At 42.6% G+C, this 19,013-nt stretch overlaps 1 protein-coding gene across 2 annotated transcripts in view; it reads right to left on the bottom strand.

The window, feature by feature from the left end:
• Nucleotides 1-1,071: 1,071 nt before the first annotated feature.
• LOC143288185 (sulfotransferase 1A1-like) overlaps nucleotides 1,072-19,013 on the bottom strand; it is a 20,698-nt gene continuing 2,756 nt past the window's right edge. For both annotated transcript variants that reach the window (XM_076596499.1, XM_076596501.1), the window contains exons 2-7: nucleotides 18,935-19,013; nucleotides 13,940-14,126; nucleotides 11,390-11,707; nucleotides 8,778-8,881; nucleotides 3,739-3,901; nucleotides 1,072-1,795 (exon numbers count right to left, since the gene is read on the bottom strand). The exon at nucleotides 18,935-19,013 is cut by the window's right edge and continues 10 nt beyond it. In XM_076596499.1, coding sequence (XP_076452614.1) covers nucleotides 1,686-1,795; nucleotides 3,739-3,901; nucleotides 8,778-8,881; nucleotides 11,390-11,707; nucleotides 13,940-14,126; nucleotides 18,935-19,013 — 961 coding nt within the window. In that variant the 3' untranslated portion in view covers nucleotides 1,072-1,685. The remainder of the gene's footprint in view (nucleotides 1,796-3,738; nucleotides 3,902-8,777; nucleotides 8,882-11,389; nucleotides 11,708-13,939; nucleotides 14,127-18,934) is intronic.

Raw genomic sequence — 19,013 nt, 5'->3', positions numbered from 1 at the left:
TGTGTGTGCGTGCGTGCGTGTGTGTGTGTGTGTGTGTGTGTGTGTGTGTGTGTGTTCTAATATTTCTGTATGTTATTGATTTTCTGTGAGCGAATGGATTATCTTTGGACTGCCATCACCACTACACTCCATCTCGCTCACTACGATCGGCTTCGGATCCACCCTGTTTACGCATACCCAGATTCAAACACTCCACTGCTGGCCGCCGTTCTTTCTCTGTCTCTGGACCTTGCAATTGGAATGAACTTCCTCTTTCGCTTCGTCAGGTCTCCGCACTCAGCTCTTTCAAGTCTGGCCTTAAAAGCCACCTCTTCCCAAAATAGCCTCCCTTCCCTGCCTCTTCCTTGTTTTCAGATTCTCCAGTTTTAGAGTTATGCATGCGTGTGAATGACTGGTGCGAAAGCGCTTTGATTTGTCTCTGCACAAGATTCAGCGCTATATGTATCATTATTATTATTATTATTATTATTATTATTAAGTACATTCATTAAGACTTGTAATGTTACATGACACGTTTCATGCAGATGAAGGAATGCTTCTCCTTGTTTTATCTCAGTTGAAGCCAACATTATGATATCCTAGTTCTGTTCTTGATTACATTGTTTCCTGAAACTCCTCACCCCCAAATGAGTTAAGGGTTAATCAGCTCTTGAAATCTGGTGTGTGTGTGTGTGTGCGTGTGTGTGCGTGTGTGTGTGTGCGTGTGTGTGTGCGTCTGTGTGTGTGTGTGTGTGCGTGTGTGTGTGTGCGTGTGTGTGTGTGTGCGTGTGTGCGTGTGTGTGTGTGTGCGTGTGTGCGTGTGTGTGTGTGTGTGTGTGTGTGTGTGTGTGCGTGTGTGTGTGTGTGTGTGTGTGTGTGCGTGTGTGCGTGCGGTGTAAGACACATTGAGAGAGAGAATGAGAGACAAGGACAGAGACATATTGTGAGAATGAAAGATACATGAAGACATGCAGAGAACATTACAAAAGTGAAAGAAAGGGGGGAAAGAGAGAGAGAGAGAGACAGAGACAGACACTGATACTTTTACTGATACAGATTTTAATTTTTATTATATTTTTTTTTTTTTTTTAATGATTTTAGCTGTGAGACAAAATAATTCCGACGGAGGTCCGAATTCCCCTTGAAGTCAAACACAAAATTAATGGTTTCTGTTCAGCCGCCGTGGTGAAGTGGGTTAACCTCGTGCGTGGACTGACGGCTGGGAAGACGAAGGTTTGATTCACGGCAGGTTTGTTGTTGTTGTTGTCGTTGTTGTTGCTGTTGTTGTTGTTGTTGTTTTTCCAGTGGACGTCTCATACCCCGGAGTTGAGTGTGCAGTGGGCTTAAATGGGAAGACTGGGACCACTCAGTCGAGTATCATCCACTTCACGGATGCGACTTTGGGTGTGTTGCTCAAATTTCCTGACCACCAAGGGATGGAGATTTTTCCGATCTCCAAGGTCAACATAATGAATAATGAATAAAGAAATAAATGAGTAAATCAATCAATCAATCAATCAATCAATACATTCGGTGAATAATAAAACGGGAACTATACTTTGAAAACAAACATCAACAAAAATTGTTTCTGGTTTTTTTAAACATACTGCACTCGACGATTAATGCATGTTTAAAAAGAATTCACGCTCGCAGAGATGCAGACTTGGCGGTACATCAGTTCAATCTTTTGAGACACCCACAATGCCCTACAACGTGTAGCGGAAGTGGTAGTCACATGACTTCAGTTGCGTCACTTCCGCGTCCAGCCGTTCACTCTGTGCCACAGTCAGATGATTCTTCCAGCCCCCGACTCGCCCTGGTCACACAGAGAAAGCGTATAGAATAAAGTACAATAATAACAGAATACAAATTGAATTAAACCAGACTAAATTAATCAAACTAAGTCAAATTCAATCAAATCAAATCAAATCATAAAACAAGAGAGGCAAGGCCTTCAAGACTCACTTGTGATACGAACTTTAAAAAAAAAATATGAACAGAGATTTAAAAAAAATGTTTTTGTTTTTTTTTTTTTTGGGGGGGGGGGGGGGTTGGGGGGGTTGTTTGTTTTTGTTTTTAATCTGAATGTGTTCTGCGTTTGATATTATAAAGCTTCGGGTTGTTTTGTTTTGTTGTTGTTGTTTTGGGGGGTTGGGGGGGGGGTTGTTGTTTTTTTTGGGGGGTGGGGGGGTTGTTTGTTTGGGGTTTTTTTTTAGGGCATAAGTGAGTCAGAAAGGTAAGAAAACAAGAAATATGAAAAAAATGATAATAAAAAAGAAAGAAAAGAAATCAGAAACATAAACAATAATGTAATACAATAAAACGAATTAACGAAGTGATATACAAAAATGAAATAAGATCAGTTTCACTTTCCAGGAGGCTTCAGTTTCAAGGGAGCTGATGCATATAAGTTACACTGCATCTGTTGAAAAGAAAGAAAGAAAGAAAAACAAAAACAAAAACAACAAAAAAATGTCTGACCATCGCATAAACCAAACTTGCAAATCAGTTCATGAAAAAGGTCACGCAGAATAGAATAGAATAGAATGAAATAGAATTTTAACAAACACATATAAAAAAATTTTAAAAAGAAAATAAAAGAAAAAGATGAAATAAAATAGAATGGAATTAAATGAACTGAACTGAATTAAATTGAACTAAACAAAACTAAAACTAACATAAAAAAAAGATATATGCAAAACAAAACGAAACAAAAACTAAACTAAAAGTAAACTACACCCAACCAAACTAACTGAACATATGAAAATAGAAACACAGGCAAAGGGAAGCTTCCAATTCATAACCAAGTTAGGCACAGAGAGAGAGAGAGAGAGAGAGAGAGAGAGTCACAGAGGGAGAGAGAGAGAGGCAGAGAGACAAGACAAGACATGACGAAATTCTGTGGAGTGATGGCCTAGAGGTAACGCGTCCGCCTAGGAAGCGAGAGAATCTGAGCGCGCTGGTTCGAACCACGGCACAGCCCCCCTCCTAGTACTAGACCTTGAGTGGTGGTCTGGACGCTGGTCATTCGGATGAGACGATAAACCGAGGTCCCGTGTGCAGCATGCACTTAGCGCACGTAAAAGAACCCACGGCAACAAAAGGGTTGTTCCTGGCAAAATTCTGTAGAAAAATCCACTTCGATAGGAAAAACAAACAAACAAAACTGCACACAGGAAAAAATACAAAAAAAAAAAATGGGTGGAGCTGTAGTGTAGCGACGCGCTCTCCCTGGGGAGAGCAGCCCGAATTTCACACAGAGAAATCTGTTGTGATAAAAAGAAATACAAATACAAATACAAAATGATAGACAGTTGTCTTTTCCTGTGTGTGTCGAGGGCAACAGAGCACGGGGGAGTTCAGGCAGCGTCAGTCATCAAGCGAGGACGCAGGCGAATAGAAGGAGGAGACAGTGCGAGGCTGCCAGTGCCAGACAAAACTGCCAGGCTGTGTGAGGGGCTAGTCCCCAGGCTCACCTGTGGATTCAGTGTGCCACCGTAATGACAGTTGATTCCTGTACAACATTCCTCGACAAGGGTGCTAGAGTTGTTTTATTTATCTTCCCCCCCTCCCCCCAACCCCCCAACCCCGCCCCCCTTTATTTTCCTTTTTTGGTGGACTGGGGGGGGGGAGGTGTGTGGGGGCAGTGGGGGTGATGGGGGGGGGGTGGAGGTTGCTTACAATCGTACATACTGGCCAAAACACTCCACGGTTAACTGGAAAAAAGTGAACTACATCGTTAGTATCTATCTAGCTCACCTTGGCGGTACATTTCCACTGAAGACAAATGCGACTTCTGCTTGGCTCGATCGGCTTCCTTCATCTTGAGGATGTGGGTGGCCTCGGCGATGTCTTCGACCAGCTGAGGGGATGCTTCAACTCCGAGGAACTCTGCCAGCCTCCCAATCACGTTCTGTGGATCCTGTGTCATACATGTCATCGTTGTTCTGTGGATCCTGTGTCATACATGTCATCGTTGTTCTGTGGATCCTGTGTCATACATGTCATCGTTGTTCTGTGGATCCTGTGTCATACATGTCATCGTTGTTCTGTGGATCCTGTGTCATACATGTCATCGTTGTTCTGGGGCCTGTGTCAGACATGTCATCGTTGTTCTGTGGATCCTGTGTCATGTATGTCATCGTTGTTCTGTGGATCCTGTGTCATACATGTCATCGTTGTTCTGGGTCCTGTGTCATACATGTCATCGTTGTTCTGGGCCCTGTGTCATCCATGTCATCATTGTTCTGGGTCCTGTGTCATACATGTCATCGTTGTTCTGGGTCTTGTGTCAGACATGTCATCGTTGTTCTGTGGATCCTGTGTCATGCATGTCATCGTTGTTCTAGGTCCTGTGTCATACATGTCATCGTTGTTCTGTGGATCCTGTGTCATACATGTCATCGTTGTTCTGGGGCCTGTGTCATACATGTCATCGTTGTTCTGGGTCCTGTGTCATACATGTCATCGTTGTTCTGTGGATCCTGTGTCATACATGTCATCGTTGTTCTGGGTCCTGTGTCATACATGTCATCGTTGTTCTGGGGATCCTGTGTCATACATGTCATCGTTGTTCTGGGTCCTGTGTCATCCATGTCATCATTGTTCTGGGTCCTGTGTCATACATGTCATCGTTGTTCTGTGTTCCTGCGTCATACATGTCATCGTTGTTCTAGGTCCTGTGTCATACATGTCATCGTTGTTCTGTGGATCCTGTGTCATGCATGTCATCGTTGTTCTAGGTCCTGTGTCATACATGTCATCGTTGTTCTGTGGATCCTGTGTCATACATGTCATCGTTGTTCTGGGTCCTGTGTCATCCATGTCATCGTTGTTCTGGGGCCTGTGTCATACATGTCATCGTTGTTCTGTGGATCCTGTGTCATACATGTCATCGTTGTTCTGTGGATCCTGTGTCATACATGTCATCGTTGTTCTGTGGATCCTGTGTCAGGCATGTCATCGTTGTTCTGGGTCCTGTGTCATACATGTCATCGTTGTTCTGTGGATCCTGTGTCATACATGTCATCGTTGTTCTGGGTCCTGTGTCATACATGTCATCGTTGTTCTGTGGATCCTGTGTCATACATGTCATCGTTGTTCTGGGGCCTGTGTCAGACATGTCATCGTTGTTCTGGGTCCTGTGTCATACATGTCATCGTTGTTCTGTGGATCCTGTGTCATGTATGTCATCGTTGTTCTGTGGATCCTGTGTCATACATGTCATCGTTGTTCTGTGGATCCTGTGTCATACATGTCATCGTTGTTCTGTGGATCCTGTGTCATACATGTCATCGTTGTTCTGGGTCCTGTGTCATACATGTCATCGTTGTTCTGGGCCCTGTGTCATCCATGTCATCATTGTTCTGGGTCCTGTGTCATACATGTCATCGTTGTTCTGGGTCTTGTGTCAGACATGTCATCGTTGTTCTGGGTCCTGTGTCATACATGTCATCGTTGTTCTGGGTCCTGTGTCATCATGTCATTGTTTCGCAGGATCTCGTGTTATAACACCATCGTTTCTGTGGCAAGCGTGTCATCTTTTTTTTCTGGATCCAGAGAGACAGACAGAGACAGGGAGACAGAGACAGAGAGGCACAGAGAGAGAGACAGACAGACAGAGAGACAGACAGAGAGACAGGAAGAGACAGACAGAGAGAGGGAGAGAGAGGGAAAGACAGACAGAGAGACAGACAGACACAGAGAGAGACAGACAGACAGAGACAGAGAGACAGGAAGAGACAGACAGACAGACAGAGAGAGAGAGAGAGTCACAGAGGGAGAGAGAGAGAGGCACAGAGACAAGACAAGACAAGACAAAATTCTTTATTTCGAAGATAATAGATAAGCACTGATGTGCTTTTTTTTACATCCAGTCCCCGCCCTGAATAGGGTCTACACTACACAATACTAAATAAAATTAAAGCATGATGTTAGTAGAAATACATAACAGAGGAGAAAAAAATTATTTAAAAAAAAAAGAAAGAAAACACACACACACACACACACACACACACACACACACACACACACACACACACACACACACACACACACACACACACACACACACACACACACGGCATACAGGTACAAGCATAGTGTTAGTGAAATGCATAGGAAAAAAATGAACAAAATGAAAGAAACAAACACACACAACACACACCGCACCACAGACCAGAATGGGGGATGGAGGGTGAGGGAGGTTCTCAGTCAACCATACACATTTGACAAACAGTGTCATTAAAATGAACGATTTACATAAGACATTATGGCATAAGGTGGGAAAAGCAATGCTTTTTTGAAGGTGGTTGGACAATGGTGTTGTTTAACTGTTTCTGGGAGTGAGTTCCATAGGGTGGCGCCTGAGTAAACCAGACTGGATTTTGAACAAGTCAATTCTTGGGATTAGGATATGGACTTTGGGATGGGTTCTTTGATGAATTTACAGAAAATTTGTCTATAAATGTTGGTGGTGCATTACCTGTCATAATCTTTTGCATAATTGATTCCTTTATTGTACTCTAATCTACTGTTTAGTGGGAGAATATTCGCTTGTCTAAAAGGAAAGTCTTTTTAAGGAGCACCAGCTTGAGCCCCCGTTTATGAAGATTCTGTAATGGCTTCATGGTGTTCGCACTTGCGGAGTCCCATAGTGTTGATGCATAATCTATTGTAGACTGGATATGTGCTTGAAAAATTAATTTCCGTGAGTGGAGGTCAAGGAAGTGTTTGATTTTGGATAGTTGATGGGTTTTCTGGGCTGTCGTTTTGCAAAGGGAATTCATGTGATGATTCCAAGTGATATTGCCGTCAATTATCACCCCCAGAACTTTGTGATCACTGACCTGTTCAATAGGTTCACCTTTAATCTGGATGGAAGGAAAATTATATATAGTGTTTTGCCTCTTTTGTCTGGTTGTGATTAACATGCATTTTGTTTGTTTTTTTTGTGGGTGAAGAGACATGTGGTTTAGTTCGGTCAATCTAACTAGTTCATCAGTACTTTCTTGTAAGTCTTTTGCAAGAGCCACAATGCCAGTATGAGAAGTGTGGATTGTTGTATCATCCGCAGAGACACACACAGAGAGAGAGAGAGAGAGAGAGAGAGAGAGAGAGAGAGAGAGAGAGAGAGAGAGAGAGAGAGAGAGAGAGAGAGAACGAATGAACGAACTTTTGTTTTTCCCAGAGTATTGAGATAAGGAGGAGGAATTTTGTTTAATGTCCCGTCACACATATCGGTGATTGAAGACATTTTGTTAAAGTATTTATGAATACATTTGAGTATTATCGGTTAGAAGGGGTGGGAGATGTGAATGAATGGAGGGTTGGGGGGAAAATGGGCAAATGAGGGTGAAATGTGGATGAAATTTGAAAAAAAGGAGAAAAAAAATCTAAATACAATTACAGGAAATTACTTAAAGGACTTCGTAAAAGAGATAAGCGCAATTACAAGAATGCTTTTTTTCTTCACCCAGCCATGGCGAACAAAACAAAAAAAAGAAGCGCACAAGAATAAATAAAGAGGGACGGAGGGGGAGGAAGAGAGAGAGAGGGAGAGAGACAGACAGACACACAGACAGAGACAGACAGACAGAGAGAGACAGAGACAGACAGACAGACAGACAGACAGACAGAGACAGACAGACAAACAGAGACAGAGACAGACAGACAAACAGACAGAGACACAGAGACACAAAGACAGACAGAGACAGACAGACAGACAGACCGATAGACAGACAGAGACAGACAGACAGAGAGAGACAGACAGAGAGACAGAGACAGACAGACAAACAGACAGAGAGACAGAGACAGACAGACAGATAGACAGACAGAGACAGAGAGAAGGAGAGTGAGAGACAGACAGAGACAGAGAGACAGAGAGACAGAGAGACAGAGACAGACAGACAGAGACAGAGAGAGAGAGAGAAAGAGAGAGAGAGAGAGAGAGAGAGAGAGAGAGAACCTCTTTGGTGTCCTCGTACGACGTGATGAACATGGGCACATCTGGATTGTTTTTGTGGTAGTCATACATCTCCCAGAGACAGAGAGAGAGACAGAGAGACAGAGAGACAGAGACAGACAGAGAGAGAGAGAGAGACAGAGGGACAGAGAGAGACAGACAGAGACACAGAGAGTGAGAGACAGACAGACAGAGACAAAGAGACAGGGAGAGACAGACAGACAGACAGAGAGAGGGAGAGAGCGAGAGAGACAAAGAGAGAGAGAGAGAACCTCTTTGGTGTCCTCGTACGATGTAATTGAACATGGGCACATCCGGATTGTTTTTGTGGTAGTCATACATCTCCCAGAGACAGAGACACACACAGAGAGAGAGATGCAGAGAGAGAGAGAAAGAGAGACAGAGACAGAGAGAGATACAGAGAGAGTGAGACAGAGCGACACAGAGAGACAGACAGACAGAGACAGGGATAGAGAGAGAGACAGAGAGGGAGAGACAGACAGACAGACAGAGAGAGGGAGAGAGAGAGAGAGACAAAGAGAGAGAGAGAGAACCTCTTTGGTGTCCTCGTACGATGTGATGAACATGGGCACATCCGGATTGTTTTTGTGGTAGTCATACATCTCCCAGAGACAGAGACACAGAGAGAGAGAGGCAAAGAGAGAGAGAGAGAGACAGAGACAGAGACAGAGACAGAGACAGAGAGAGAGAGACAGACAGAGAGACAGACAGAGAGGGAGGGGGAGAGAGAGACAAAGAGGGAGAGAGGGAGAGAGACAGACAGAGACAGACAGACGGAGAGACACACACACACACACACACACACACACAGAACCTCTTTGGTGTCCTCGTACGACGTGATGAACATGGGCACATCCGGATTGTTTTTGTGATAGTCCTCCATCTCCCTCAGGTACTTGACATACTTCGGTCCGGGCACTGTGAACCACAATGACATAATCAGTCAGTTATTGAACCTGAAAGACGTGAACTCCTTACACTGTAACGGGGCCGGGCCGCACCCTAGTCATGACTCCTGGATGCCATTGTATTGCCGCCTTTTTCTTTTTTTTTCTTTTTTTTTCTTTCTTTTTTAAGTTAAAAACAAGAAAAGGCGGCAATACAGGAAGGAATTTTTTTGTTTAATGTCCCGTCACACATATCGGTGATTGAAGACATTTTGTAAAAGTATTTATGAATACATCTGAGTATTATCGGTTAGAAGGGGTGGGAGATGTGGATGAATGGAGGGTTTGGGGAAACTGGGCAAATGAGGGTAAAAATGTGGGTGAAATTTGAAAGAAAAACAAAACAAACAAACAAAAAAAAAAAACCCCTCTAAATACAGTTACAGGAAATTACTTAAAGGACTTCGTAAAAGAGAAGTCGTTAAACTGACAAGCGAAACAACTGATAATGAATGCAAAAAGTCAAAAACATCAACGTTCTCAGTCACTTGTGAAGACACACTTTCGTGTACAAAAGGCTTCATCAAGCTACAGTGAAAAATTATATGCTCAATTGTCAGGTTATTAAAGCATATACACTTGACATTACAATGGCATCCAGGAGTCATGACATGCGAGCGGCCGAAAAGAAAAGGCAGCAATATAGTAGGCTATGCTTATAATTATATTCAAAATAATGTTTCTTAATTCTTCCTGTTTTTTACATTAAGAATACCAGTTATTACCTGCAGTGAGTGGATGTACGTATGAAACAGTGTATGTGATATTTCTTCTCTTTTTTTTTTTTTACATTTGTGTCTTCGTAATATTCGTAAAAGCTGTTGTTGACTTTTACAGTTATGGTCCCCATGTTGTTTACTTGTCTATGTTGGGATAATGCACCTGACCAAATTAATTTTCTCCAGTTGGAGATAATAAAGTTATTCTTATTCTTATTCTTATCAAGTAATGTTTAATGTCGTATCTATGTGTGTGTACTGATTGTCTGGTTGTGTTTTGCTGCACCTAATGCAATTTACCTTGTGAGATGATTAAGTTATTCTTATCTTAATTATAATCAGTGTGCAATATAGTATGTCATGTTCATAATCATATTCAAAATAATGTTTATTTTATTTTATTTTATTTTATTTATTTATTTGTTAATATTTCCTGCAATGTGTGGAATGAAAGTGCGAAACAATGTATGTGATATTTTTACATCTGTGTCTGTTATAATCCTAATAAATGTTGTTGTTGATGTTTTTACAGTGATGGTCTCCATGTTGTTTACTTGTCTATGTTGCGATAATGCACCTGACCAAATTTCTCTAATTGGAGATAATAAAGTTATTCTTATCTTATCTTATCTTATCTTATCTTAATACAATGGCATCCAGGAGTCATGACCTGGGTGCGGCCCGGCCCCCTTAGAGTGTAAGGAGTTAAGGGCCGAAACACTTGACTGAGGGGGGCTTCTTCTCTGAAGACCTTGTACTGTCCAGCTCTCCCTAGAGTTTCTTATCACTCACAGTCAGTTATTGAACTTGATATACGTGAACTGCGTCGGCACGATAACTACTTGAATAGTAATCTCACGTAGTCACAGTAGTAGTCACAAAATTGATGTGAAGTGAAGTGCATTGGCATAATGACTACTTGAATGATAATTATGTTGTCACAGTCATCACACTGACTGATGTGAACTGTATTGTCATAATAAAAGTTTGGATCACATGAAGCCACAGAATTGACTTAAAACTGTACAGTAGCTTCTTGAATAATGTCACAGAATCGATGAGAATTGTATCGGCATAAAGACTACTTCGTGTAGTCAGAATAGTAACAGAACGTATGTGAACTTTAATGACATAATGACAACTTGAATAATATGTATGTTGATGACGAATTGTCCTTTGATTAATCAATTGTCATTTCATTGTAGACATGATTGAAAATGTTTATTTCTGATGTAGGAAGCTGTGGGTGATGAAATATCAGAAGGCATGATGATGCATCTAAAAGAGAGTTCAGGTAAGTTTATCTAACCTGATCCTTACACATCTCCACAGGATATCACTGTAGAGTGATGGCCTAGAGGTAACGCGTCCGCCTAGGAAGTGAGAGAATCTGAGCGGCGCTGCTTCGAATCACGGCTCAGCCGCCGATATTTTCTCCCCCTCCACTAGATCTTGAGTGGTGGTCTGGACGCTAGTCATTCGGATGAGACGATAAACCGAGATCCCGTGTGCAGCATGCACTTAGCGCACGTAAAAGAACCCACGGCAACAAAAGGGTTGTTCCTGGCAAAATTCTGTAAAAAATTCCACTTCGATAAGAAAAACAAATAAAACTGCACGCAGGAAAAAACAAAAACAAATGGGTGGCGCTGTAGTGTAGAGACGCGCTCTCCCTGGGGAGAGCAGCCCGAATTTCACACAGAGAAATCTGTTGTGACAAAAAAAGAAATACAATACAATCTCATCCGACGCATTCTTACCTTCATTGGAGCAGATGATGTCCATCATATTTTCTACAGTGATGTTCCTGGACACAGGAACCTGCCGGAAGTGGAAATACCCAGAAACAACCACGTCCTTGACATTGCGATAGACGTGGATGACCTTGACCTTCTTCTCCCTGATCTGGCGGGGCAGAAGTCGCAGAGGGAGGTGAGAGTTGAGGACCCTGGGTGAGGGCTGGGCCTGGATGTGTTCTATCGCTGTGGCCTCCATCATGGCCAGGTCCTTCACTCGTTTCTCGTGCTCCGCTTTGCCTGCCAGCAGCATGGAGGTGATCTCCCACAGCCAGTGAGTGCCTGGGGAAAAAAAAAAAGAAGTAGTTATGTTTTGGGGGATGCTCCAGGTTTGGGCTGAAGGTCCCATACTCTTTTATGGCTATCGGGGCTGTAAATTCACATCATTGTCCCCTTCCTATCCCTGTGGCTTCCTTCACTATCTACACTCCCATCTCGCTCTCTACGACCGGCTTCGTATCCGCTCCGTTTGCGCATACCCGGATTCAAACACTCCACTGTTGGCCGCCGTTCTTTCTTTGTCTCTGGACCTTGCTTTTGGAATGAACTTCCTCTTTCGCTTCGTCATGTCATGTCTCCGCACTCAGCTCTTTCAAGTCTGGCCTTAAAACCCACCTCTTCCCAAGAAAGCCTCCCTCCCCTGCCTCTTCCTTGTCTTCAGTTTCTTCAGTTTTAGAGTTATGCATGCGTGTGAATGACTGGTGCGAAAGCGCTTTGATTTATATCTGCACAAGATTCAGCTCCATATAAGTAGTAGTAGTAGTAGTAGTAGCAGTAGTAGTAGTACATCAACTGAGCCGAAGGCTTGTCCTGGGAAGTCGAACCCAATCCTATCTCCTTTCCTTCCGCTAATTTAGACTTTCCCCCCAAAGCGGTCAGGTGTCCATTGACACCTTGGTGGAGTGAGGAAAATCGGAGTCACGGGGCCTCGAACCACCCTGATCACTGGTGAACACTGGATCAGGTGCCAGTTGCATTGCTTGGTTCTAACTTTTTGACAGTTACGCGTGACTAAACTCATGCCTACGTCGACCGAACTACGCCATTGGTCAGTTCCACACTACACACAGTTATTAATAGCGCGTAGCGGGTTTCGACCTTACTAGGCTCTTCCGTCCGAACAATGCACCTGACTCCAGAAGTCCAGCGCCTGATTCTGCCACAGCGCCTCCCGAGGATAACCAGTAAATAGACCATGAAGACAGCCTGTCATGTCATGTCGTTAAATGATGACAGCAACCTGTCATGTCATGTCGTTAACTGGTGACAGCAACCTGTCATGTCATGTCGTTAAATGATGACAGCAGCCTCTGATGTCATGTCGTTAAATGATGACAGCAACCTGTTGCGTCATGCCGTTAAATTATGACAGCAGCCTGGCATGTCATGTCGTTAAATGATGACAGAAACCTGGCATGTCATGTCGTTAAATGATGACAGAAACCTGGCATGTCATGTCGTTAAATGATGACAGAAACCTGGCATGTCATGTCGTTAAATGATGACAGCAACCTGGCATGTCATGTCGTTAAATGACGACAGCAACCTGTCGTGTCATGTCGTTAAATGACGACAGCAACCTGTCGTGTCATGTCGTTAAATGACGACAGCAACCTGTCGTGTCATGTCGTTAAATGATGACAGCAGCCCGTTACGTCATGTCGTTAAATGATGACAGCAGCCTGCTTTGTCACGTCACTAAATGATGACAGCAACCTATCATGTCATATCGTTAAATGATGACAGCAAGCTGGCATGTCATGTCGTTAAATGATGACAGCAACCTGGCATGTCATGTCGTTAAATGATGACAGCAGCCTATCATGTCAAGTTGTTAAATGATGACAGCAACCTATCATGTCTTGTCGTTAAATAATGACAGCAGCCTATCATGTCATGTCGTTAAATGATGACAGCAGCATGGCATGTCATGGCGTTGAATGATGACAGCAACCTGTTATGTCATGTCGTTAAATGACGACAGCAACCTATCATGCCATGTCGTTAAATGACGACAGCAACATCTGATGTCATGTCGTTAAATGATGACAGCAACCTGGCATGTCATGTCGTTAAATGATGACAGAAACCTGGCATGTCATGTCGTTAAATGATGACAGCAGCCTGTTGTTTGTTTGTTCTTGTGTTAAACTTCAACAGTCATCAGATTTGTGCAATACAACGCAAATGGAGAGAGGGTATAGAAGAAAGAAAGAAAGAAGAAGAAGAGGAGGAGGAAGAGAAGAAGAAGAGAGCAGAAAGAAGAGAAGGAGAAAAGGAGGGAAAACAGAAAGAAGGAAAGTAAAAATGAAAGAACGGAAGAAAAAATTTTTTTTTTTAAAGAAAAGAAAAGAAAACCTTGAAGCCTTGCAACAGCCTATCCAGAACCACCACCACCACCACCACCACCACCCCCACCACCTCCTCCGCCCCCCTCAATCCCCCTCCCCCACGCCCCCCCCCCCCTCGACCCCCCCTCCCCCCCCCCCCCCCCCCCCCCCCACACACACACACCTGACTTCCGGAAGGCCGCGACAAGGACGTCATCGTGACGCATCTCCAGGGACTTGAGGCACGCCACGTGGTCCGCCAGGGGCCGGCTGGTCTCAAAGTACCTGGGGATGTGTTCCCCCTCCACATCCACGTACACCGTCCCCGGATCGTAGGACCCATCAGCTGCTGGCGGGTCCTGGAGAGCTGACTGAAACACACACCCTGCACGCTGCCAGTGCCTGAACCCCCCTTCGTGTGCACACACGCGTACGCAGAGGATCAAAATAATACGCACGTTAAAGTTCCTGTAATTCCATTGTCAGCGTTCGCCGGTGGGTTATCATTGAAACAAAGAACATACCCCCCAGCATGCACACCCCCGAAAACGGAGTACGGCTGCCTACATCACGGGATAAACAAAGAAAACTGGTTATACACGTAACATGTTACATGTCCGTCTGAGTGTATATGCGTGTGTGTGTATGTGTGTGTTTGCCTGTAATCTGATTGAATGACACAGGAAACGAATGATGAGCGCCCAGGTAGGCAGCCTGCTGTGCAAATGACACCGTTTTTGTAAAGCGCTTAGAGCTTGGTCTCTGACCGAGGATAGGCGCTATATGAGTATCCATACCAATCAATCAATCAATCAATAGTGATGGAGGTGGTGGTGGTGGTGGTGGTGATGATCATGGTGACTCCCAAGGCTGCAGCACTAAGAGCCAGTGCAGTTTGGCCTCCTAGTTTGAGAGTAATGGCTCTTAACAAAAGGCTAGGTTGTAAATGATTTCCCATTGCATTGGAGAAACCATTGATAATACAGCTCTCACTTTGCTATTGGCCCAAGTGTAAACTTACGTTAATCTGTGATATAAGCCGAGTGTTGGGCAGAATCATAATTGTTATCATCATCATCATCATCATCATCATCATCACCATCATCATCATCATTATCATCATCATCATCATCATTATCATCATCATCATCATTATTATTATCATTGTTGTTGTTGTTGTTGTCATTATCATTATTATTTGATATTATCATCATCATCATCATCATCATCATCATCATTATTATTATTATTAATATCATCAATGTTGTTGTTGTTGAAAATATCACAATGCAAACACGATGAATGCAACAACAGGACCAAAAGGGAAGGCTTACATCATAACGTCCCGTCGAGATGTTTAATATACACAAAACACTAAGTAGCGTTAAAGGTGTCTTTGCAGGTAGATTGTTTTTTTGTTTTTTTTTAAGTATGTATGTTGCTGCATGAATTATCATCAGTGCACGTTGATGGTCATGCCGACCTTTACAGGCAGCACAAAGACTGAACGTGTTCAAAGTGTCACAACATAAAAGTCGGCCATCCCACAAGCACTTGGAAAGGAATAAATATGTATTCGCCATACTGTCATATTCTTGCAACTGAACTCGGGATATCCTTCCTTCGAAAACTATTATACGTTTTCGTGTGTGTGTGTGTGTGTGTGTGTGTGTGTGTGTGTGTGTGTGTTGGGGCTCATGTACGTGTATGTGTATTTGATCGTGCTTTCATATCTGTAAAACTACATGTTTGTTGCATATCTGTTATGAGCGCGCATGGCGAACAGTGAGTGAAAAGGATACATGTAGTGGAGAGCGTAGAGGAGAAACTGGGTCATTAGTGCAACACAAAAACTGGGTTTGGAATGCATAAAGGTGGTTGTGGAACAGAAGGTCCAGTCACTGCCCTCTGCTGAACACGGGCTTTTAGTTGATGATAACACGGCGTACAACTACAGATTATCATTGTGCGCAGTAGCGATTTTCTTCTTCTTCTTCTTCTTCTTTGTTCGTGGGCTGCAACTCCCACGTCCACTCGTATCCATACGAGTGTGCTTTTACGTGTGTGACCGTTTTAACCCTTGCCATGAAGGCAGCAGCGATATCATTAATAACTCTCTCCATACGAACGGCGAAAGAGACGACGTTAACAGCGTTTCACCCCAATTACCATCATCAAAATATTGAAAGCGGAAGGCTCTTATACTGAAGACGTGAATGTTGACAAAGAATACCACAATTCTGACGACGGAAGCTAAAGGTTGGGTCATTCAGACACCCACTGGACATCCGAGGGGTCTGTGAAGAGGAGAAGAGAGGACAGGCCGTACTGAGTGAGTTAACACAGGTCAGCAACGTAATCAGTTAAAACCGTTCACCGTGGTTTTTACCTTATCTAAGCTGGACACAGGCTTTTATTGGGACGATAACCCGACATACAATCACACAATGGTAATATAATGTACGCAGCAGCGATATTATCGACATATCAGCGACGTAATTGGTTAAAACTGTTCACCATGTTTTTGTCTTAGTCTACGCTGATCACTATACTTACCACATGAGATTTCTTTGGTTTCCTTTCTTCTTCTTCATCTTCTTCTTCTTTCGTTTTCTGTTTGCATTCATTCAGTTTGCTCAAAACACTGTCTTGAAGTACGTCCCACTTGGTTCAAAGAGAAGGTTGAATGTTGTTTAAAAGATCAGTTTTTTTGCAAGATTGGTATAGACATATAGATAATGATACTATGTATATTACTCATGGGATGTTTAAGCTAAATTTTGGTCAAGATGCTTACATTACTGTGTTATCAAATAACTGTGTTATCCAGTTAGTCAAGTTAAGTTTAGGACACACAATAATGTTTTGCCTGTTAATAGTCAGCGCTTCAACACTTTACCAAGAAACGAAAGAATCTGTGATAAATATTCCACAAATGACATTATTGATGAGTTTCACTATTTGTTTGTGTGTCCTTTCTTTGAAAGTGACAGACAAAAGTATCTACCTAGATATTATAGAAACCGCTCAAATTCCCTTAAATTCCACTTGGTTTCCGAAAAAACACAAAAGAATATTGTTAAAACTGAGAGAGACAGAGAGTGTGTGTATGTGTGCGTGTGTGTGCGCGTGGTGTGTGTGTGTGTGTGTGTGTGTGTGTGTGTGTGTGTGTGGTGTGGTGTGGTGTGGGAAGATGTGCAATGCGGCTTGGCTGACTGAAATGGAAAGGCACGTGAATTTCAGTAATCTGTATATTTGTATATAGCTATTTCCATTTGGTGCCATTTAATTTATCTTTTTATTTTCTCTTCATTTTATTTGTTTGTTGTTTTCATCTTATGTTGGACATGTGCTGCTGCCAAAAACAAAACCTCTGTACCAAAGTATAGACAATAAAGTTTGTGTATTGTATTCTAAAAGCATTTGTTTCTTTTATTTGTAGTTCCTTTCGGTAAAGCTACGCCTGTGGTTAATGGATGAGGATGAATTATTTATTAATGTGTATTGTCTGTGCCTGTTGGTCTTTTGTTTTCTCTCTTTGTTCTTTTGACATCAATCTTATTGTTTGTAATGGTATATCCGAAATGTGTATGTATGGAACGTTAACTTTTTGCCTTGCCTTGCCTTGCCTTGCCTTGTCAACTTTAGGCCAGACACCACAGTCAAATAACGACTTTTTTCTTCTCTCCGACTATATCTTTTATTCTTTGTTTTTTCTTTCTTTCTTTCTTTTTTCTTTTTTTCTTTTTTGTCTACTAGGTGTATCATCACTTATGGATCACAAAAAAAGTGTTCTTAGATTTCTGTGAATACCCGTTGCTATGGAAACAAATAAAAATGGCCGCCAAACAATGTATCAAAGAAATCGGGGTTGTGGTCCATGTGGTGCATGCAGACACTTTTTGTTGTGCGGACTTGATACACAATGACATTATCTTCATTTTCACGTGAGATTGTGTTGATTCTTCAATTATTGTACTTTTTATGAATTTTTGAAATTTTGGGTATTGCGAAATCAAAACAATTTACAGTGGGTAAAAAGATTGGAACTGCTATGAATTAAAAACCCAGAGAGTATTTTCATACATACTCTTGACAAAACTTCAATAACATGTCATAAAACAATCATGCAAAGTCTCATGGTTGTACGTTTACTCATCATTGAGCAAGTCCAAGGTATCGTTGTGAAGTGCAGAAACTTGACGACTTGCGTTGAAATTGAACAAAAAATTATTATTAATAAACACTTTCGTGATTCAGCAAGCAATCTTTATTGGCATTTTTTTTTCATTGTTAAAGACATCTTTACAGTGGGGAAAAAAAAAACAAAAAAAAAACTTATGCATATGATAGAAGAGATGTTCAAGAATCAAAATCCATCAAAAACCCAAATCATGATGTTGGTCTCTTTTGCACTGTACTGCTGTGTCCCCCCCCCCCTCCTCCCTTAACTCTCTCCATGCGAACGGCGAAAGAGACGACGTTAACAGCGTTTCACCCCAATTACCACCATCAAAATATTGCAAGTGGAAGGTTCTTATACTGAAGAGGTGAATGTTGACAAAGAATACCACAATTCTGACGACGGAAGCTAAAGGTTGGGTCATTGAGACACCCACTGGACATCCGAGGGGTCTGTGTAGAGGAGAAGAGAGGACTGGCCGTACTGAGTGAGTTAATATGCAGTCGGCTGCGTACCAGCATTCCGCCTTCCTACACCAAACCTGTTGCTAGTACGGGTTATGGGATCTATTTCCGACAAGTCACCGGCTCGCTGTTTTTGAGCCGCACTTTGCTTACCGCACACTGTAACGCTGTGTTTCGGTTGACACGCCTGTTACGTAAAGCAGAGCACACTACACACACACACACACACACACACACTCACTTCGCGGTGCTACACAGTTGATTTTCCTTACTTATCACTACACTAACTACACTTGTCTATACTGGGCTGATTACACTAGACTTTACTGCAACACTGCACTGCACTGCACTACCACAACGCTTACATTACGGCGGTACACAACGTCAAGTCACAATACATTGTATTTAGCGGTGCTACACTGAAGCGTACTGTGTTGCAACAAACTCAACACTACATCACACACACACACACACACACACACACACACAGAGGAGGAGGGGGGGGGTTAGAAAAGTCAAACAGTAAACTTACCATCATTCCTTTGTATAGCTGAAAACTCCAAACCCAGCTACACACAAACTTATCACGTAGAACCAATGGATCAACACAC

This window comes from Babylonia areolata, chromosome 12 (genome assembly GCF_041734735.1).
Source record: "Babylonia areolata isolate BAREFJ2019XMU chromosome 12, ASM4173473v1, whole genome shotgun sequence".
Lineage (NCBI taxonomy): Eukaryota > Metazoa > Mollusca > Gastropoda > Neogastropoda > Buccinidae > Babylonia > Babylonia areolata.
Note: the sequence above shows the minus strand (reverse complement) of the source record. Positions and strands in the feature narration are given on the sequence as shown.